Source organism: Strix aluco, chromosome 9 (assembly GCF_031877795.1).
Source record: "Strix aluco isolate bStrAlu1 chromosome 9, bStrAlu1.hap1, whole genome shotgun sequence".
Lineage (NCBI taxonomy): Eukaryota > Metazoa > Chordata > Aves > Strigiformes > Strigidae > Strix > Strix aluco.
In genome coordinates, this window is record NC_133939.1 from 4,704,135 (window position 1) to 4,724,085 (window position 19,951).

Sequence of the window (19,951 nt, forward strand, 5' to 3'; positions counted from 1 at the left end):
TTGTTTCCTGGTTTTCATAAGCTTCCATCTTATCTTCAATGCACAATAATCATTTGTGATAATTCTAACTGCAGCCAAGGTTTACAAATGTTGGGTTTCAGTGTAAACATCATTGTGCTGGGTTTGTGCATGGCGGGGTTTTAGTAGCAGGGGAGGGGGCTACAGCAGTGGCCCCTGTGAGAAGCTTCTCGAAGCTCCCCCGGCTCCAAGTCGCACCCACCTCTGGCCAAGGCCGAGCCAATTAGTGATGGTGGCTGCACCTCTGTGATAATGTATTTAAGAAGGGGAAATTGAGATGTGGAGGAGGAGCTGTGAGAATGAGTTGTGAGGAGGACACCTCTGTGAACACCGAGGTCAGTGGAAGAAAGGAGAAGGAAGGGCCGGAGCAGATACCCCCCTGCAGCCCATGGAGGACCCCACACCAGAGCAGGGGGCTACACTTGAAGGAGATCGGGACTCTCAGGGAAGCCCCCGCTGTTGTAGTTCTACACTGGGAGGAGTGAAACACGCAGGGTCAAGGGTGATCCCTGCTGAAGCAGGTCGGGAAGGGCTGTGGCCCGTGGGAAGGACTCATGTCGGAGAAATTTCGTGGAGGACTGACTCGCGTGACAGGGACCCCATGCTGGAGCAGGGGAAGAATGCAAGGAGTCCTCCCCCTGAGGAGGAAGAAGCAGCAGGACTGACTGCACCCCCATTCCCTGCCCCCTGAGCCGCTGTGGAGGAGGAGGGAGAGAAATCAGGAGCAAAGCTGAGCCCTGGAAGAAGGGAGGGGCTGGTGTTTTTAAGATGTGGTAATGCTTCTCACTGTCCTACTCCGTTTGTTAGGTGGTGGCGTTGTTAGTGTTTGAATTAAATTTATGTTCTTTTTCTTCCCCTAATGAGTCTGTCTTTTGTCCATAACCATAATTAGTCATCCCTCTCTGTCCTTACCACCATTCCCAAGCCTTTTGCTTTATTTTCTCCTTCCCAGTCCTGAGGAGGAAGGAGTGAGTGAGCGGCTACTGGTGCTCAGTTGCCCTCTGGGCTCAAACCACGACAATCATAATTTCTGCATTGCTTTTCACAGCCAAGAAACTTAACTTTACAGATGAGAGAGGTGAGGTAAGTAGCTCAAAACCCACAGAATCCAAGATTTTTCACTTCCTGGACAGTGTCTAACCACAATATATATTTTATTCAAAACTCCATGTTTTTCCTAAATAACTGAAGTCTAGTGCATTAATCTTTTGAATGTCTACAACTAGTCTCTTTAAAACTTTGACTCCCCGAACGATGCAGTGCAGGTGTTGCTAACCTTACCTGTTCTGGCATAGCTCCGTGTTCAATTCCAGTTCTTAGTAATCTGTAGCAGTTACTGAACAGATCCCATTTTGTGAGATCATGCGCACTAGAACGAGAGGTAATAAAGGGAGATTAGTGGTGCTCCTCAAAACTCCACATGACAGCGAGAATATAGTCTGACCTGGCAGCTCAGTGGGCTTTGGTATTTTTGCAAAGCTGAGACAATACAGCCTGCTGACAAAGCAGCTGCACAATTAGTTCACACCATGCTAAAAGCAGAAGTTAGGATTTCTGATAATTGAGGAAAAATGGTTTACTACATGGGATTTTTGTAGGGAAGAGATAAACCTCTCTGCATAACATAAATCTTTAAAGGTTACTTAAGTGTAGCTACAAGCTCCTTGTCAGTGTTGCTTCTAAATCATCTTTCCTCTTTGGTTCTAAGCATTGACAGAACTCCAGAAGGCCCTTCTCTGCCATTGCAGCAAAAACTAGGACCAAACTCTAGCAACATACACTGAATGAAAAATGGCTTTAAGCAGAATAAAGTTATGTGGTTTTCTGCTGTATCATTTGGTGAAAAATAATATCCATTATCACTAGATATTAAATATCCTGAAATATCTAAAGTAAGGCAGCACGGCACGAGACAGAGATGGCAGTTTCACATTTCATTGTAGCAACCTGCTTTGCCAGTGAGAGGAATACAAACAAGACTAGCAACACATATTCTACAGCCTTTCAGATCTCAACAGCTTATGGTACAGCTTTTTTAATAGAGAACTGAGAAATACCAAAATATCAGGTTGCCTGGAAGGCAAAAATTTTCCCTCACAAAAAAAAAAATGTAGATTTAACACATTTTTCTGCAGTGGATTTAAACTGAGATAATTTGAAACCGTTTATAGTATGTTTATAAAACACAAAGCCACCTCAGAATAATCAGAAAGTTGGTGATTAAAATACTCACCTGGAAGAAGGGATGCTCAGACTTAATTGGCAACTTTAAATTAGATAGAGCAGTCTCTTGCATCTGGCTCCCTTTTATCCCAGCACCTTGATCACCATGACATGCTCACTTTGTGTTTGCCCTGCTTTGGAGCTGCCTGACTTTGTTTAAATCATTAACATTAACATTAACCCAGCTCAGCCAGAAAGAGTAATTCTCTAGTTCTGAAACGGACAGAGGTTGAACTCAAGACTGGGAATGCCTAGATCCTATTGAAACCCCTAGTACAAAATGCTTCCCAGTCTGGAGCATGTTAGCCCTGGGAAACCTCACCTGTAAAAGTTTCACAGAAAACATAACAATTAATGCCCCTGTGCTAAAAGCAAGTGAATTATTCACTCTAGGGTTGTGTCATTAAGCCAAGGTGCATCTTGACTTCTAATTCAAATCCATGAATAGAACTTAAAAAAAAGTAAAAATACTCCCCCCACCTTAGATTCTGGAATGGTCTTTTGGAATTCTGAATGGTCTTCGAAGTATGAAAATAAAATGTTTCATAGATAAATTACAGGCTGTCAGAGAACTGCCTCTGCCTAGTGATATTAAGCACATAGATGCTGCTTCAGCAAATCACAGGTTGCTAGCAAGGCAGAGTTGTACCTCCTTAATTACAGCACTGTAATTAAAGCAGTCAAATCTCCTTGGTGTGCAGAGGCAGATATCAGCATAGATTATCCTACAGAGAATATGAAAGGAAAAACTGTCTCATTTCTGCCTTTTCATTTGAGAGCCCTCTGTGTCAGGCAGCCGTCACAGGGGCATGCCCCACTGCCCTGACAGCTGGGGGCACCTGAGCTCTTTGCTCTGAGCCTGCCCTGACAGCTGATCTCAGAAAGAGCTTTTCAGCTTCCAAAGCTGAAAAATTCTAATTATATATAAGTTGCATAGGGTTTTTCAATATAAGCTTCCTTAAAGAAGAGCCTTCACATTAAATTTGGGCATATTCTGGTACACCCTTGTCTCTTTTGAAATACTTAGCAATCAAAATGTTATAAAGGTACCTTGGACACAATACAATTCTCCACAGAGGTTCAGATTGATATAGAGGCTCCTAGAATGAAAATTCACACAACACAGAGTTTTCCCTTAGACTCTTCCATGTCAGAGAGTCTTCATGGATTACAGAAAACAAGGCCCAACATTTCATCAAAGGTTTCTTTTCATCCCTATAGATAACACTCTTTGCTAGGGCACATTTCTGCCAGAAAGGAGTCAGATGAAGTAAAGGTACCAGTCCCACAACGTTTCTGAAAGTGTGTCAACAAGCAGCTTAGAAAATTTAGTTTTCAAAGAGGTGATCTCTCTACCCACAAAACTGCTGCTCTTTTTAGAAGCACAAAGCGAGAGAAGCTGTACCTTGGGCTTTTAACAGCTATGCTAGATAGTCCGATTTCTCTACTGAGGTTTCATTTATCATAATTTCTTCTACTTCTGGATATAATAAACTGAATAATTCAGCCTGAAGGATGTACGGGTCAACTACTGGAAAAAAGGTTAGGCAAAAGGTTTCTATAACAAGAAGAGAAGGTCTGCTGGTCTGACCATGAATGTACCTATCTGGGACGTGTCCTGACTGATCATGCTTATACTGATAAAAATATGATGCATGTCTGGAGAGTTACTATAGCCACTGCAGGCTTATGAAGTCAGTGTGGAGGCAGGAAGGAATTAAATTCCATTTCATATAGACTAGTGATACCAACAATCCTGATTTCTAAAGGTGAAACAATGTTCTATATACAAGACAGCATCAAAGGGCACATCCAGAGTAAGGGAGGCGATGCTTGAGATTCATGTATCTTGCACTGAAAGAAATGCTGATATTTTGCAGCATACAAACTGTTACGGCACCGATTTGTTATGTGTGAAAGCTCAGTTGAATTGGACTGGAATCAGTATAGGAAAATTGTCTCCATGTACTTAAGGACAGAAAAAATGCTATAAATATCAGTGAGACCCTGGCAAAAAAAAGAAGCGCAAGTATATACTCCAGGTGTTCTATTCAGAAGACCTCAAGAAAATTTATTATTATATTCTGAAAACTTGGAAGGAAACATTGTAATGATGAATTTCTTTTGTATTGGAATACTGATATCCTTGTCTGAGGAAAAGACATGAATTAAAAGGTGTGCTGTGAGCCTTTTGTTGCCATGACCCTCTCCGAAAGAGGATTAGCTTAAGCTTGGGAAAATCTCAATATAGAAGCTTTTTGGTCTGGAAGGCTTTTCTGACAATCCCTTACCATGTTTTTTTCCACTTTGCTGGGCTTTTCTTTCCTAAAATATGAAGAAGCAGCAACTACCAAGGAAACACAAGCACAGATAAGGTACAGTTTCTCTCACTGGGAGAGGGACTTGTTTCTTTTCAAAGCCTCAGCAACTACTTTATCTGTGCACTTTCAGAAGACCTGAAACGTACAGGGTGTTAGCCTGCAATTTCAACTTCTGCTGCTGATTTCATTTCTTTTGGCTCCCAGTTGGTGATAGGCAATGAGAGTATCAGACCACAGCCACCATTCTTTGAGATGAGAACGCTCGATGTGAGTTTTGAATTGAAGACCCCAATCTTGTAGCTAAAGGCTTGGCAGAAATTCTGTCTGGGATGGTACGATTGTTTCCTTTCATAAAGAAACCGTATTAGATGTAACACTCAGTAGAGTAATGAAAAGATTTCATTACTTCTTTATATGCAAGCAGATATTAATTAGAAATTCCCACTGAGCTATAATCATAAATAACAGATCAGCTGAGAAATGATACACAGCTGCTCTTCAGCTCTTTAGTTTTCTTTTCTCTCTCCTATTTTTTGAAGGTGAAGGTAGATGTCCCCAACCCCGATTTGTGTGTTATTCTACAAAGCTTCTTTACAGTCTGAATTAACTCTCTAGAGATTTGGAACCCTAAAGGAAAAAAATATATGTGGGAGACTCTCAGAAGAGCCTTAAGATTTGTGCTGCTTTCTTGGACGTGAACTACAGCTTTCACCAGTCCTCTCAGGAAAGGCAGAAGTGGCTCCAGAATGTTACCAGGGAGACTGAAAACCTAATTTGCACATGTGTCAGCCTGCTGCACTACGGAAATTAGTAACGATTTAATGATCTCTGTGGGACTCTTGTTGAATGGAAACAAAGAGTAGGTATTTCAGAACCATTTCATACAATGATCCAATGCGGAATTCAGGATAAGTGAAGACTAAGCACATAAAGAAGAGAGAAATGAAATCACTAAAACCAATTTGTATAAAAAGAGGTGTCAGAAGCAAGATCCTCTCACATCTTGTTCTAAGGAAGAAATGATTTGTAGCTCTCAGTCACCTGCATGTGAAGCTTTTTTACATGCTGAGCAGGAACAATTACTTCCTAGTTGATAGGATGGGAAGATTAGGTCTTCATGGTTATGCTCCAAAATTCATAGTTCAAGTGAAATTTTCCAGGTTGCTCTACAAGTTATGAGGGTGCCCATAGGTGTGAGAGCAGCAGGACCCTGAAAAGCTGCTGCCTGGTTCCACTGAGCTGGTTCCTGCTTAGTGAAGGAGTTTCTGTGCAATCCATGCAGTTAGACTTTGCCAACAATTCAACTAGAAACTATCCCTGGCATTTCTGCAGGAAGAGAAATGCACCTTCCGGACTCTCACCATAAACTATTAATTATTTTTATTATTATTACTACCACTTATTTCTATAATTTTGAGGAGAAATACCTCAAAGGCATTGAGAAACACCTTTCTCCAGGGCTCTCCTAAGCTGAAGCTCAAAGCACAGATTTGGCCTGCATCCACTGGTGCCAGAGATGAGAAGCGTCCCTTGTGCACTGACTGTCACACAGGGGAGTATGACTTTTAGTAAGATACTCACAGGTGTAAAAGCATTTAGTGCAAGGGATGGTATGCCACTTGCAAATCAAATCTGTAGAAGTAATGGCATTAACTAAGCAAGGACCCAGATTAATCCAAGCAGTTATACTGACAAATACCACTAATCATTTGTTAATCTCTATTTCATATATTTTCTCATTTCTTAACAAAAGACTTCAACTGATACTCATTGAAATGATAAAATTAACAGTAAATTTTTGAGGGGAAAAAAAAAATCACCTACTTGTGAAAAGAGGTTAACCTCTTTAATGTGGAGAGCACATTGTATATATCATCATCATCAGCTTCTTCTCCCTGAAAATGAAAGGAAATCCATTAAGAGAGTTCAGCAATCCAGCAGAGTATATTACCGCATGGGGAGAAGCAGATTTCTTTGAGGTTCACGTTGACATCTAAACTGACTCCACATTTCCCAATGACTTTTACCTAGATTCCATAATAATATTTAAATAACCACCACATAGCACTAGGAAATAAGTAAGATCATCTGACAACATACAGCAGTATCACTATGTTAATACTCAAATCACTATCCTCTAGCAGTAGAAATAATTTCCAAGAATAAAATCCGAGTTCTACCTTATTTTACAAAAAGGACTGAACCATCAGCTTTAACCATCAGCCACAAAAATACAAGAACATGCTACCAGAATAAAGCCAAATGCTTGCCTTGCTCTACGCCAGAAACCTGCAGATGTCAACGGCAAGTTTTTTTTAAATGATCAATGGGAAAATTTCTTTCTTTTCATATCTTTCATTGCTGTTCACTGTGCTACACACCGTAATGCATAACAACCACATTATGTGCACAGACTGACATACATTCAGATCTGGATGGAAGGGTTTGGGTTTTTATAATTTAGATCTTACAAATCTGGGGAAACAACAGTCCAAGAATAAATATTGCACAACTCAATCAACACTCTTCATTTAATTTTTTTCTTTCTGGCATTTTAAAATATCATTATCCTAATATTTTATGCGAACTGAGCAGCAAATTCTCTTAGTGAAACAAGTGGAAATAAGGTACTTCCAAAACTTAATTTTTCCAGCAACTTTCTAACACAGGAATACCACTTAAAACAATTCTCCATTTTATTTTTTTTTTTCCCATCTAAATGCCTAACAAATTAAGCGACTTCCCTGCCTTGTCTTGGTTTTGTCTCCAAATCTTTCTCTGTGTCACATGTCCGACCTTTGCATTCCCTTTTCCTTAGGGATCTAAACCTCTTAATTCTTCATTTCTCATATGACTTTCAGACACCGCTTTTCTCTGAAATCCTCAGTCCTCATCCCTCTCTCATGCAAGTGGATATACACAAAGATCATAAGCTCTTGCTTGGATTTCTCTACTTCTCAAGCTGGGTAAAGGAAGGGGATACATCAGAAGTATTTTGGCATTACTGGCCCATATTCCTTCATGAGCCCAGTCCTTGTTCTCTGCTCAGCAGACTCAGTGCATCCTTCATGGCTTTTTGCACTGGAGTACTGCACAAAGGGAAGCCGCCTGCAAAGAGAAGTGAAGTGAAATGGAGTGGGAATAAGCAGTTCCTAGCTTCCTGATTTGTAATAATTATTTTCTCCCTTAGTTCATTTCTCCTAAGAAGACTGGTAGAAAGTAATTTATGAATCCCATTATCTCATTGCTTTCACCTCATGAAGTTCAACAAAGCCAAGTGCAGGGTCCTGCCCACGGGTCAGGGCAATCCCAAGCACAAATCCAGGCTGGGTGAGGAGTGGATGGAGAGCAGCCCCGAGGAGAAGGACTTGGGGGTATTAGTGGATGGAAAACTGACTATGAGCCAGCAATGTGTGCTCACAGCCCAGAAAGCCAACCATGTCCTGGGCTGCATCAAGAGAAGTGTGGCCAGCAGGTCGAGAGAGGGGATTCTCCCCCTCTACTCTGCTCTCGTGAGACCCCCCCTGCAGTGCTGTGTCCAGCTCTGGGGGCACCAACATCAGAAGGACACGGACCTGCTCAAGTGGGTCCAGAGGAGGCCAGGAGGATGCTCAGGGACTGGAGCACCTCCCCTGTGAGGACAGGCTGAGAGAGTTGGGGGTGTTCAGCTGGAGAAGAGAAGGCTCCGGGGAGACCTTAGAGCGGCCTTCCAGTATTGAAAGGTGGAGAGGGACTCTTTATCAGGGGGATAGCACGAGGGTTAACAGTTTTAAACTGACAGAGGGCAGATTTAGATTAGATATAAGGAAGAAATTCTTCCCTGTGAGGGTGGTGAGACACTGGCCCAGGTTGCCCAGAGAAGCTGTGGCTGCCCCCTCCCTGGAAGGGCTCAATGCCAGGTTGGACGGGGCTTTGGGCAACCTGGGCTAGTGGAAGGTGTCACTGCCCATGGCAGGGGGGTTGGGACTGGATGATCTTTAAGGTCCCTTCCAGCCCAAACCATTCTGTGATTCCCTCTGGGTAAACAGTGAGGCTGGAAGGACCTTTCAAAGCAGTGTCAGAAGGGGCGAGGACAGGACTGCAGACCCGTACATGCACCTAAAATATGGAGCGTGTTTTCCGAATTGTCTCAACATTCATGTATCCCTAGTCTAAAACAGCTGGACCTAAACGCTGGAATAACTGATCTGAGATGTGGGCTGGGGGTGGAAGAGAGGCAGATTTCCAATCTCCTTTCATCTTTACTGCTTGTAGTGTTGGAACGTGGTTCTTTGAGGCCCAGAGACCACACTGCCCATGGAGGAGGACTCCCTAAGGACTTCTGAAAAATGCACAGCTAGGGACTGCGAGGTAGCAAAGGGAAGGACAGCACTGGATCTCCTCAGATCAGAGAATCCAAGAACAAGAGGACTGATGCTACAGTAAACCAAACTCAACAGTAACTAGACTGCTGGCTTCCAGAAGGGTATGTGGATGACAGAAAAGGAGCTGACAGAACTTAAGGACTAGTTCCTGTCTCAACTCCTCTTCAAAGCTGCTGTGCAGAAGAGAATGGGTAAGTCAGAGAAAGCAGCTGCTGTACAGCAGGAGGATTCTAAGTGTTCCTGTATTTGCTAACTGAATTTGGGATTATGGTTGAAAAAATTATCTGCAGGTGTCTCAGATATACTAATAAAATGGTGAGTGAATCTTTTCTTGGGTGAAACTATCCAGGGAACAGAATGCCACCTCTGAATCCCTGAATGGATGCATGGATGATTAATGTCTATACAGCTGGACAGCGTGCAAACTTCAAGGGGGTTCTTCCATAAAAGCTGCATGTCCTCAGACAGACCTAATTTCTGTTTGTTACATGAAGAGAGAACAAACATGGCATTCGCTTTGGAGAAGTTCCACGATAAAACTATGAGAAAAAGCTGAAAGGAGACATTTTCATAACGTCTTACAAGACAGTAAAACAGAAATGGCAAGTCAGTGTCAAAGAACTGGGATTCCACTTGCTTCTTGGTCTGATTCTTGAAACAACCCATAGGCACTTTCCTCCACCTTGAGACAAGACTGTGAGTAAGATGCTTTTTGCTGGTTTGAGCTCGGCTGTGGAGACATAAGCTGAAGATTCTCCCAGAGCCAGGTTTGGAGAAGCAACATAGGAGATTTGTCCCTGCATAAGGAGCCAGACCAAACCCTGGTGCTGGATGTGTGGGTAGTGAAGAATGTGAGGACCTCACCAGAGTTCCTAAACCTCTGTCAGTGGGTACCAGTGGAGAGAGCGAAGGCCGCTACGGTGATCAGTTGCTGGGCATCTGCTGTGGAGAACTTGGCTGATTCTGAAAGCTGGATCTTTGTGTTAGCAGTCCAGCTTTAACCCTTTTTACTACCCAAGTCAGTGACAGATTCCCCCAAAGTTTCTGTCTCAGAGTTTTTGGTCCTGTTGGCCAGAGACAAGGTACAAAATCCACGGCTATTAAAACAAATGGATAAGATACGTAATGCGGCATTAGCTGAAAGAATTCCCTTGCCACACACAGATGGGCAGAGATGTAGCAGAAATTCTGGAATGTCTTTTCAGGTTCTGCACAGAAGTTTCTAGGAAAGTACATATAAAATGTCAGACAGGTAGAGAGCAAAGTAAACGTATTCTACCAAAGAACGTACAGTGGTGCACAAACTCCCCTGGGTTGTGGAGTGCCTGCTTCCTGCATGCACTGCCTTTTTTACTCATGTACATTCCTACAGCGACAGAAAAATGTGACGAGGCATACAACAGTATGCCTGTATGTGGCATATTACTTAAAGATAGAAAAAAAGCTTATTTTAATATGTAATTCTAAAATAGAGACTGTAGCTTAACTTTCTATAAAGGTACATCAAAAATGAAATGTATTTGCCACAGTGCAGTGCATGACTAGAAGTAGTGAAGAAAAAGATCTGTGCAGACCTTAAGTTATGTTTAAAAAGCATGAGAATTACAACAAATTAAGTAGTGCTACACAAAGTTAAATTGATGTAAAGCCAGAAAGTATGAGTAAGGTTTCTATTCTTATTTAATGTATGCTGTCTTATGTGTTTTGAAGGATAAATTCTTACAAGTAAATCCCAGGTACCTCCAGGTTTCAGACCTGTATCTTTAATTTCATTCTTTTCAGAGCTCTTTCAATATGCCATTATAAATATTTTACTAAATCCTCTCTTCCATTCCAGACATAATCCAATCTTGATTCTGCTGCCTGCATATCCATTTGGGACTACTGGAATCACCACAAGCATTAATGTAAATGCATCTTTCTCTGCATTTTTCATCAGCTTTCACGCATTCATCCACTTAATTTCTTATGTGGACTGTTTAAATACTAGACTAAATTTTCAGGAGCAGGATTGTTCCGTGGTCTCTGTTTTACAGCATCAATGCTTTGCAGGCTTAATGGCTAGTCCAAGGGATTTTCTACATGGAGAAACAGCTCCAAATAATTGAGAAACAGTTGCTGCTGCCCCACACCTTTAGACGGATAATTTCATGACTCAGTAAGAATGTTTTTTTGCAGTTTATCACAGCATTTTTAGGTAGTCTAACTAAATTCATTTTAAGAAAACAAACCTCCTGCAGCAGATCTTCTACAGAATGGTTGAATCGATCCACGAATTCATCAATAAGTTGACTGTGGGCTATGTCAACTCTGTTCTGGATTGTATACTCTTCACTGCAGAGTATGCTGTAGGTTTTGCTGCAGGCTTCGAGAACATCTGATTCCACGTGCTTTTCCACAACAAACTTGATCTGTTTCAGTAAGGCATCCAGATGCTGTAGATCAGAAAAGAAGTTCAGCTTTCACCTTATCTGAACAATGAGACTCAAAGAAGAAGCTATTCAAAGAATACACCAAATCAAGGTTAGATTACTCATATGCTGAATGAAGGAACAGTACTGTGTGACTAGAATAATAACTAGATACTTGAAAGCAGTCAGACTTCTTGCCCAATGTACTGTACCTTTTCCATTCTGCCCGTACTATAGATTTCCAGATCAAAATACTGAGGGATTTGCAGGAGATTTGCAACCTTCTCGGCATCAGCAGAATACTAGAACATCATTGAAACAAAACAAAAAAATAGTGAAGTAAAAATAAAAACCTACACTACAGAATGAAAAAGTTTAAAGACAGTTGTAAATACCAGCAAGAGATTTATTTTGTTGAAAAATGTACCTTTGATAGCAACATAGGAAGTGCAATAATGAAATGCTCAGTCAATTTATTTCTGTCATCTATCTGAGTTTTTCTTTCTTTTGCTGTCAAGACCTGCATGTGATCAAAAATAACTAAAGTAAATACAATGCATATAGCATTCATTAATTTTTCTAAAGTTTGTATTACAAACAAAAATCCATGCAAGTGTATTTTTAATAAATCAAAAGAGGAGAGAATAAAAAACTCAAACACATTTGGACTGAAGAGTGATTAAATGGGAGGACCATATGTCCTAAGAAGCCATGATTGAAAAGGAAAATATATCATCCAGCATGATATTGTCTCGACACATCAACATTTTTTTAGGATTGAAATTCAAATATAACCCAAGTCAGTGGAAGTTTTGCTATTGCTTCCAAGCAAACTGAGCTCTGGCTTTCACACATTAAACAAAGTGTTAACGTAAGACCTCAGGGCGAACTGAAGTATAATTAAGAAAACCAAAACCAAACCACACTGTAACAGTGATTTTCATTAGCAGATTCATAGCCTCATCTCTAAACTGCAATGTAATTCTCTGTGAGAACATACATCCAAACTCACAGAACTCATTTACAAATTTCAGTGACAGATATACTGAAGCTACTAATGCTGTCATAGCAAAACCACCTTGAACCAGTGAATAGAGAGACAATAATCAAAACAGCATGCTCCATAAAAGCTTAGATCTGGCTTCTTGGCTTCAGAAAAGGAGAGAATACTTTTGAAAACAAATAATGATAATAAAATACTCAAGTTAGCTAATGATTTATGTATAGCAAAGCTGCCAGACTGCACAATAAGGGTTACAAGCTGAAGTCAGAGAAGAAACTATTTCACAAGAAGGTGAGTGCATAATTAGAAATCTGCTCCCATTTCAACTCAGAGAATATGCTAGCGAGATCATGAGAACATGACAAACCTCTCCTGACAAGTCAGAGATCCCTGCAGTTACCATCCCACAACTCATGATCTAACTGAAAAGAAGCAAAAGCTAAATGTCATACCTACATCTCTCTGTAAGTGAGGAGGAACAGCTGGAAACAAAACATGTGCTTGGATGACAGGTAGCCTAATGTGTCAGCAGGAATCCGAAACAACCATGGAAGCGAGGGGGAACAGGTTTGTAACCAGGGTAAGGAACCACTCCCATCGTACGTGGCAGGCAGCTGGGTAGGCACAGCAGCAACCGCAGTGCCTGCACCGACTGGCAGTGCAGCGCCGCCCGTGCCAGCAGAAGCTGCTAGCTCATCAGAAGGCAAAACAAATGCACCCCCTAACCACCCAGTCACATTCTGGTGACCAAATATTGCTATTCAGTGGTGCTGTGAATTAATCTGGGTCCCCGGGATGATCTCGAGGCTCTTTTGATGACCCTTCAGCAGGTGAAATTTGTTTTACTGAAGTGTTTTCTTTAGCTTTGAAGAAATACAGACATTGAAAAATCTAAGACTAAGCAACTTGGTGAACTTAAGTGAACTGAACTTTAGATCTCTTGAGACAGAAAAAAATACCCAAAAAGCTAATAGTTACATTAGTTGGTACTCCAAACAGAAAATACAAACATGGAAGTTTTGTAAAATTTAAAGGTTGCTTTGTCTGCTAGAAGGGTTTGAAGCTAGAGACAAAACACAGTTAAGTTGTGCCTGCAACAGTTTTGGTAACACAGGATAATACATGCTTGTGTAAATTTGAGTAAGTGCGTTCATAGATTCCCCCCTCACCTCTGAAACGTTCTAATAAATTAGGAATTTCTTACAATGTGCTTTATAAATTAAGGTACATAAAGCATGTTTAAACTGATGGTTTCTTGGATCTTTTTCTCAGATGCTGTTTCTGGACATGAGGCTAATCTGCTTTTGGCACATAAAAATTAAGAAACTAAGTAACTGCATTTAGTTTAGCAATAAAGAATGCTAAGTCTATCTCCATTTTCACCTTCATTATGTCTGTGGCTTTCTTTAATAAACTAGTTATAATTATTCAGAAGAGAACCCAACAGAAGTACCAAATGTTCATATGGGTTTATTTCACTTTAGTCTAACCTAAATAAGAGGGAGACTACCAAAAATCAGGGAAATACGTTTGGGAAGCTGAGACTTTTTTGGAACATGGATGCTTTACTTATGGAAAATACAGTTGAAAGCCTGTTGATCACCCTGACCTTGTGACTTATACTTAAATGCTTAAAAGTGCTTGCCTAGTCTTAGGAACGGACTTCCACTGATCCCCAAACAGACACTATGAAATAGATGAAAGAGGCAGCTAGATTGCAAAATGGCCAGAATGTCAAATTCTTAAAATTTTAGGGCATTCGGTGGAAGAGGCCAAAGAGGATGGATACTTAAAACCACAGATGCATTCAGGTTGGTCCCAGTCCCACCCCTCCTGCTCAAAGTAGAGCCAGCTCAGGGGTCAGACCAGGGTGCTCAGGGTTTTGTCCAGTCAGGTCTTGAAAATTGCCAAGGATGCAAACTGCACAAACTCTCATCTTCTGTTCCAGTGCTTAGCTATTCTCATGATGAAGATACTGTTGGCTTTTTCTGCAAATTTTACATCCATATTAGCAGCATGTTTCTTTTTATGGAAGACAGAGGTAATCTTGTTATGCTCCTGAGCTCTACACTTGCAATTCTAATCTAGATTTAACATTAAGGGTGTAGATGTGGGTAGAAGTGTAAGCCAGGGGTATGACAAAAAGAACATCTAAAAAATAATAAAAAAAGATTTTCATGCTGTAAATTTATGTTACTTAACGTGGCAAAGCAAAACCCCAAATCAAACAAACAAAACCCAAACATGTCCAGAAACAGAATTTCTACTGTTTTTCTTCAAAAAAGTTCACATGAAACAGGAAACAGCAATTACAAAAAAACTAATTTAAAAGCATCAAAATGTGGCATTGTAGACAAATATTGTATGTTACTGTAGGAACATACAGAGGTCTGAGCTACCCACTGCAGTGCCACTTACTCTCTTGCCAGTGCCTCTGCCTACTGGAGGATGTGCCTCAGCAGCTTGTCTGATTGTACACACCATCAACTCAATAAGAGCACTCTCCTGCCGGTCAGACATTGCTATGGAGGGAAAAGAACAAGTAACATCAGTTACAAATCTTTGAATGCAGTTGTAAAACACAGGGAATAGAGAACAACAGACACAACATCATTTTGTCCCATTTATAAGCCCAGGGCTTTCTTGCTCGCTCTGTGAATTACCATTCGCATCATCTCAAAACAGGTATGGCAGAACTGGAAGAAGTCCAGAGAAAAGGAGTGTGGAAACAGGATGTATGAAGGGAAATATAACAAAGATCTACAAAACAAAGTGTGTCACGGAGGACAGAGAGCGACTGACTGTTCATTGTCACTTCCTTATAAAATATTCTCACCATCATGAAGTATTATTTCTGTTGTTTGGGAAGTACTTCTGGTCACATATCTAGAGGACCAAAGCCCACTAGGCTAGGAAGAAACAAAGAACCAAAGTGCCTGATTTCCTAAGGAAATTACCATATAAATACCACAATTTGGTAAACAAAAGGTCAGATTTTGAAACACTGAGATCATGAGCATGTCATGTTAGGAAGCAGTAAGAACACATCGGGTTTTCAACCAGTTAACCCCTGCGAAGGTCCCTGGAGCAGGAGAATGCTGAATGATTATAAAGGATCTTGGATGACACTCATTACCATTAGGGACTCTTTGCCACCACCCTCCCTTGTCTACCTTGTGCAAACAGATCTAGTATTTGCAAAAGGAGATTCAAAACTAATGGCAAAAGAATCCCCTTAAGAATTCATTAGGTTTTAACATCGTCTAGAAAAGCCCATATTTAATTAACATCACCTGAAGTGCTTGTTTATTTAAAACTGTATGAGCTATTTAATTTACTGAAATGTTCATGTATACAGTTGTTATTTAAACATTCAGACTTTAATATTAGGGAACCACAGTGCAGCAGACTTCACAAGATGAAAAATAAGAGTACAAAAATGCTGCTTATGAAGCAAAGTGCATTAAAAATGGATTAAACTAATCTTCTTCAAATACACTTTCTAAACAAACCACAATATAAATACCTCTACCACCCACAGTGAAACATCTTTTTAAGGAATAATTAGCAATATGGTGCAATATCAATAAAGTATAGAGGTTAAACAAATACCTTCTTCTCCTTGGACTGGTTCCTCCAAGAGCAATTCTGTCATACATTCCCAGTCTTTCAACAGTTCTTGTGAGCTCTCCCACAAACTGTCCACCAAATAGGCTGCATGTTCATGCAACTAGAAAACCCAAAGCAACCATCAGTACAGCGTTCTGGTACAAGCAGCAGTTCTTCAACTTTCACAACCATGGAGAGTGGCCTGGGCATGTGCTCTTACATTAGTTGAAAAGAAAATTCAGTTTGAAACTACCTCTGCAAGGTCTTCTTCTAACTGAACGATACAACTGACAGCATGACAATGGGGACATGTTTTTATAGAAAATGGAATTAAATCAAATTGAGCTTCTTTTCCATAAAGCGGCTTGTTTGTGAAAAATCTTTCTTAGAGGTTTGACCTACAAGCCATAAACTTACCTTTCCTCACTTTCTTACTGCATTATAAAAAGGAGACATGAGACTAAAGGAGCGTTGTAATATATTTGTTTTGAACAGGCATTTATTCTTCCCACATACTTCTACATGCTCAGAAAACAGTAGCAGAAACCCTATTTCTGTAACCCTATTTCAGGGGGTACAGAATTAACACTAACTTTAAGTGTAAAAAATGTTCTTATGTGAATTAACACAACCGTTGTAACGTGAGAAAAATAATCCATAGGCTTCTACTGTTTTATAAACTGATCTTTAACCACTATCAAAACGTAACAAGCACAATATGCAGTTCTGATTTGCTTGCCAGACGTGTGCCTGATTGCTTAACTGGAAAACATCTCAGAGTGTACGGAAGGAGGGGTCAGTACATTTACCTGCTCTTCTGTTTGACACATTTGGGTAAAATGTCATGTGTCACAGAGCTTACTGATGCTTCTCACTGCTTTACCTGTTCCCTCTTCTGATTGCAGTGCTTGCATTTTCTAGTCCTACTGTAGATGGAAACTCCCAATCCTCTATTAAAACCGGAGTCATAATATTCTACTTTGTTTCTAACAACTCTCCCAAAAACAGCAACAGCAAAAACTGGCCCTGACAGGGAAGCGATCTCAGGGAGCAGCATATGGCTTGCATGGGAAGGCACTTTGCTGATCGTGGCTTTGGGAGCAAAGCTGAGTATCTCTTCTCCTCAGGATAGACAAGCTTAATGCTAGGTAACTCCCAATCACACACACTCAGTTTTAAGGTATTTGCACTGGAAAATAGAATGATCTATTACAATCTCAGTTTTTAAGATGCTGGAACTAAAAATACATTCAGATAGCAGATTGTAGGCTCACACAAGTAGTGACATTTCATCCAGACTTGTACGTTTATAAGGTGTTTCTAAAAAATGTTAACATTAACACTGTACCTAAATGTTATTATCCTTTCTTCTCAGCATCTCTGGTTGTGTTACTTTTCATTCTCACAGTCAAGTCTCTTGTTCAAGGCTTCATAACAATTAAAATACCCGATTGTAATACCTTTCCTTTTGCTTTTTACACAAAATATATTACCCTCCCTTCTGTAGAGAGACATTTCTGTCATTCCTTTCAGTCTTCCTTTGCCACCTATTTATTACCAAATCAAATGTATAAATTTTAAACCTTTCCCCCTCTATCTTCAGAGCATCCTGTACCTGATAGTTTATCTTCTCAAGTTTCCCTCCACTCCACTGCCATTCCCCACCTGAATTACTGTGTGTCTACCATAAAACTTCCCATACATGCTATCTGTATAGCCATAAACTATGGGCACAATCCCATCCTGAATGTGTTCATCAAACACTTATGTCATCATACGGATGCCTGCAGTCTCCATCTCTGACATTTTCAAGATGCAACTGCATAAAGCCCCAAACAATCTCATCTAATCTCACAGCTGACCCTGCTTTGAGCTAATGCCCCTCAGGTCCTTTCCAGTCTGAATTATTCTCTGATTCTAATCATAATTTGAGATATTATGTAATATTTCTTCCTTTCTGGTTTGAATGATTTTAATCCATAAAAAGTAACTCCAGACGTATACTCCTTATGTGGTTATCTTAAAAAAAACAACCAGTTACATTTCTATGTAGCAATGAATCCTGGTAGCCACCATACTACCAGCAATGCATTACTGAGTACAGTGGGGACATGCAAGAGCAAAATAAACCATGAAGAAGATTGAGTTGAATTTGCTTGATAGACAAGGAAATGGTGGGCAGAGTAAAGGGCATACAAAATTTCTTGAAATGATGAAAAAAAGGAAAAGAAAGACAACTTGTTACTGTATGTTGATAAATCACTACTTACGTTCCAGGTTTTATTAAACATGAAAAGGTTAAAAATGATTTTTTTACCTCACTTTCAAGAAAGAAAAGAACCAACATTCTAATAAGGTTTCCATTTGGACTATTTCGCCCCCTCCTCTTTGCTAGAGCCTCTTCAGCTTGGGGATCATGTCTGCTGAACAGTCTAAAAATAAGCAAAAGGAGCTATCATGTTTATCAAAACAAATCTCATTTCTGCAATAATATGACGAGCATTCATTCTTGATATAGTAGATTTGTTCACATAACACAGTGAAAGTATCTCAAGCTATTTCTTTCAAGAGAAAGAGGGCATGACCTCTGCCTGTCTGAAGAGATGGATTTATCTTCAGAGTCTTCAAGTTCACAGGGCTGGAAGAATTTCACACTGGAAAAAGCTCTCCAAAACATATTTATATTGAAGGATTTTGCACCGGTTTATGTATTTGCCTAATTTGTACAGTTTTGCAATTTTAACTTACCCAGTCTTACAATGGTGGTACCACTTATTCCACTAGTGCCTTAAGAACTAAGGTTGTATCTTCACTGTGGTCACACTGACTGGAATATGGTATAAACAAACTTGACATCCCGTTAAACAACCAACCTCGGGTACCGGTAGCAGCGTAAAGGATAAAGCAAGCTACCAGTCAATTATTTGGGGGTTTTTTTTCAGGTTAACTATACATTCTGCATTGAGTTCCCTGATGCATGGCTAATTCCAAACTACTCTCAATGCTCAAATTTGCTAGCTTAAGAAGATCTCAGATGTGCCTACACGACACAGGTACAGCAATGATTGTTTTACTTCGAGAAGGTTGAAAACTGTTCCTTGCTTTTACAGTTGAAACTGCAGTCACAAAGTGAATTACCAATGTGAAACACAGTATTCTGATTTCACTATTGTAGTTCATTGAAAAGAGAAGGATGAGTTACAGACAAACGTATTTTAGTTAAAGACATCACCTTTCCCCCCCCACCTATCTTAATAGGTAAGAAATGAGCACCTCTGCAGGTGCAGAAATATCTTAAAACATCCACCTCAGGATTGAGTCAGTGATCCTCTCTATTATTTGCTTTTCTATGCTAACTACAGAGAGAAAGCCTGATGACTAGCTCACACACAGAAAGTGCTATTTAAATGTATAAAATGAGGCAAAATATATCCCACCTCAAACGGCTCAAGCAGGTTCTAAGTTATTTAAAATGGAGCACCAGCTTTTATGTGTTAGCAGATACCAAGAAAAAATGAGTGTTAGGAATGGGACAACCTTCTCTCAACGCTGAGAGACATTTATAGAACGCAGCGTAGTATCTCATTGTAAAGAAAAGTTAGGGTAAAGTTTTGTCTTTACACTAAGTGCACTAAGGTGCAGATATGTCTTCATTTACCTTCAAGGCTTTTTTCAAAATTACTTTGTCACACGTTGATTAACAAAGACATGTCAGTATATATCTTTAAAAAGAACCTAATCCTTTCCTATAGCTTGTAAAACGTCATACAGGAAACTAAATGTAACTGAATTTTGTAAATTAATTCCTTAAAACAAATAATGCCTAATCACAAAGATGGAATTCCAGAAATCCACTAACGGAAGCTTACAACTACAACGTGGACTTCGAAATCACTGATAAAACACAGTAAGTTAGAACACTGGCACAGGAAAACTGATGTTTTTACGTAATTTCTTCTATTGTGTATCTTGGCATGAAAAATTAGATAACCTGGGTTCTGA

At 40.1% G+C, this 19,951-nt stretch overlaps 1 protein-coding gene across 2 annotated transcripts in view; it reads right to left on the reverse strand.

Annotated features, from left to right (window-relative positions):
• Nucleotides 1-19,951, reverse strand: part of STAG1 (STAG1 cohesin complex component) — a 203,465-nt gene that overhangs the window by 38,605 nt on the left and 144,909 nt on the right. For both annotated transcript variants that reach the window (XM_074833498.1, XM_074833499.1), the window contains 8 exons: nucleotides 18,267-18,381; nucleotides 15,953-16,070; nucleotides 14,759-14,862; nucleotides 11,765-11,857; nucleotides 11,550-11,639; nucleotides 11,158-11,361; nucleotides 6,387-6,457; nucleotides 1,300-1,387 (listed from right to left, as the gene is read on the reverse strand). In XM_074833498.1, coding sequence (XP_074689599.1) covers nucleotides 1,300-1,387; nucleotides 6,387-6,457; nucleotides 11,158-11,361; nucleotides 11,550-11,639; nucleotides 11,765-11,857; nucleotides 14,759-14,862; nucleotides 15,953-16,070; nucleotides 18,267-18,381 — 883 coding nt within the window. The remainder of the gene's footprint in view (nucleotides 1-1,299; nucleotides 1,388-6,386; nucleotides 6,458-11,157; nucleotides 11,362-11,549; nucleotides 11,640-11,764; nucleotides 11,858-14,758; nucleotides 14,863-15,952; nucleotides 16,071-18,266; nucleotides 18,382-19,951) is intronic.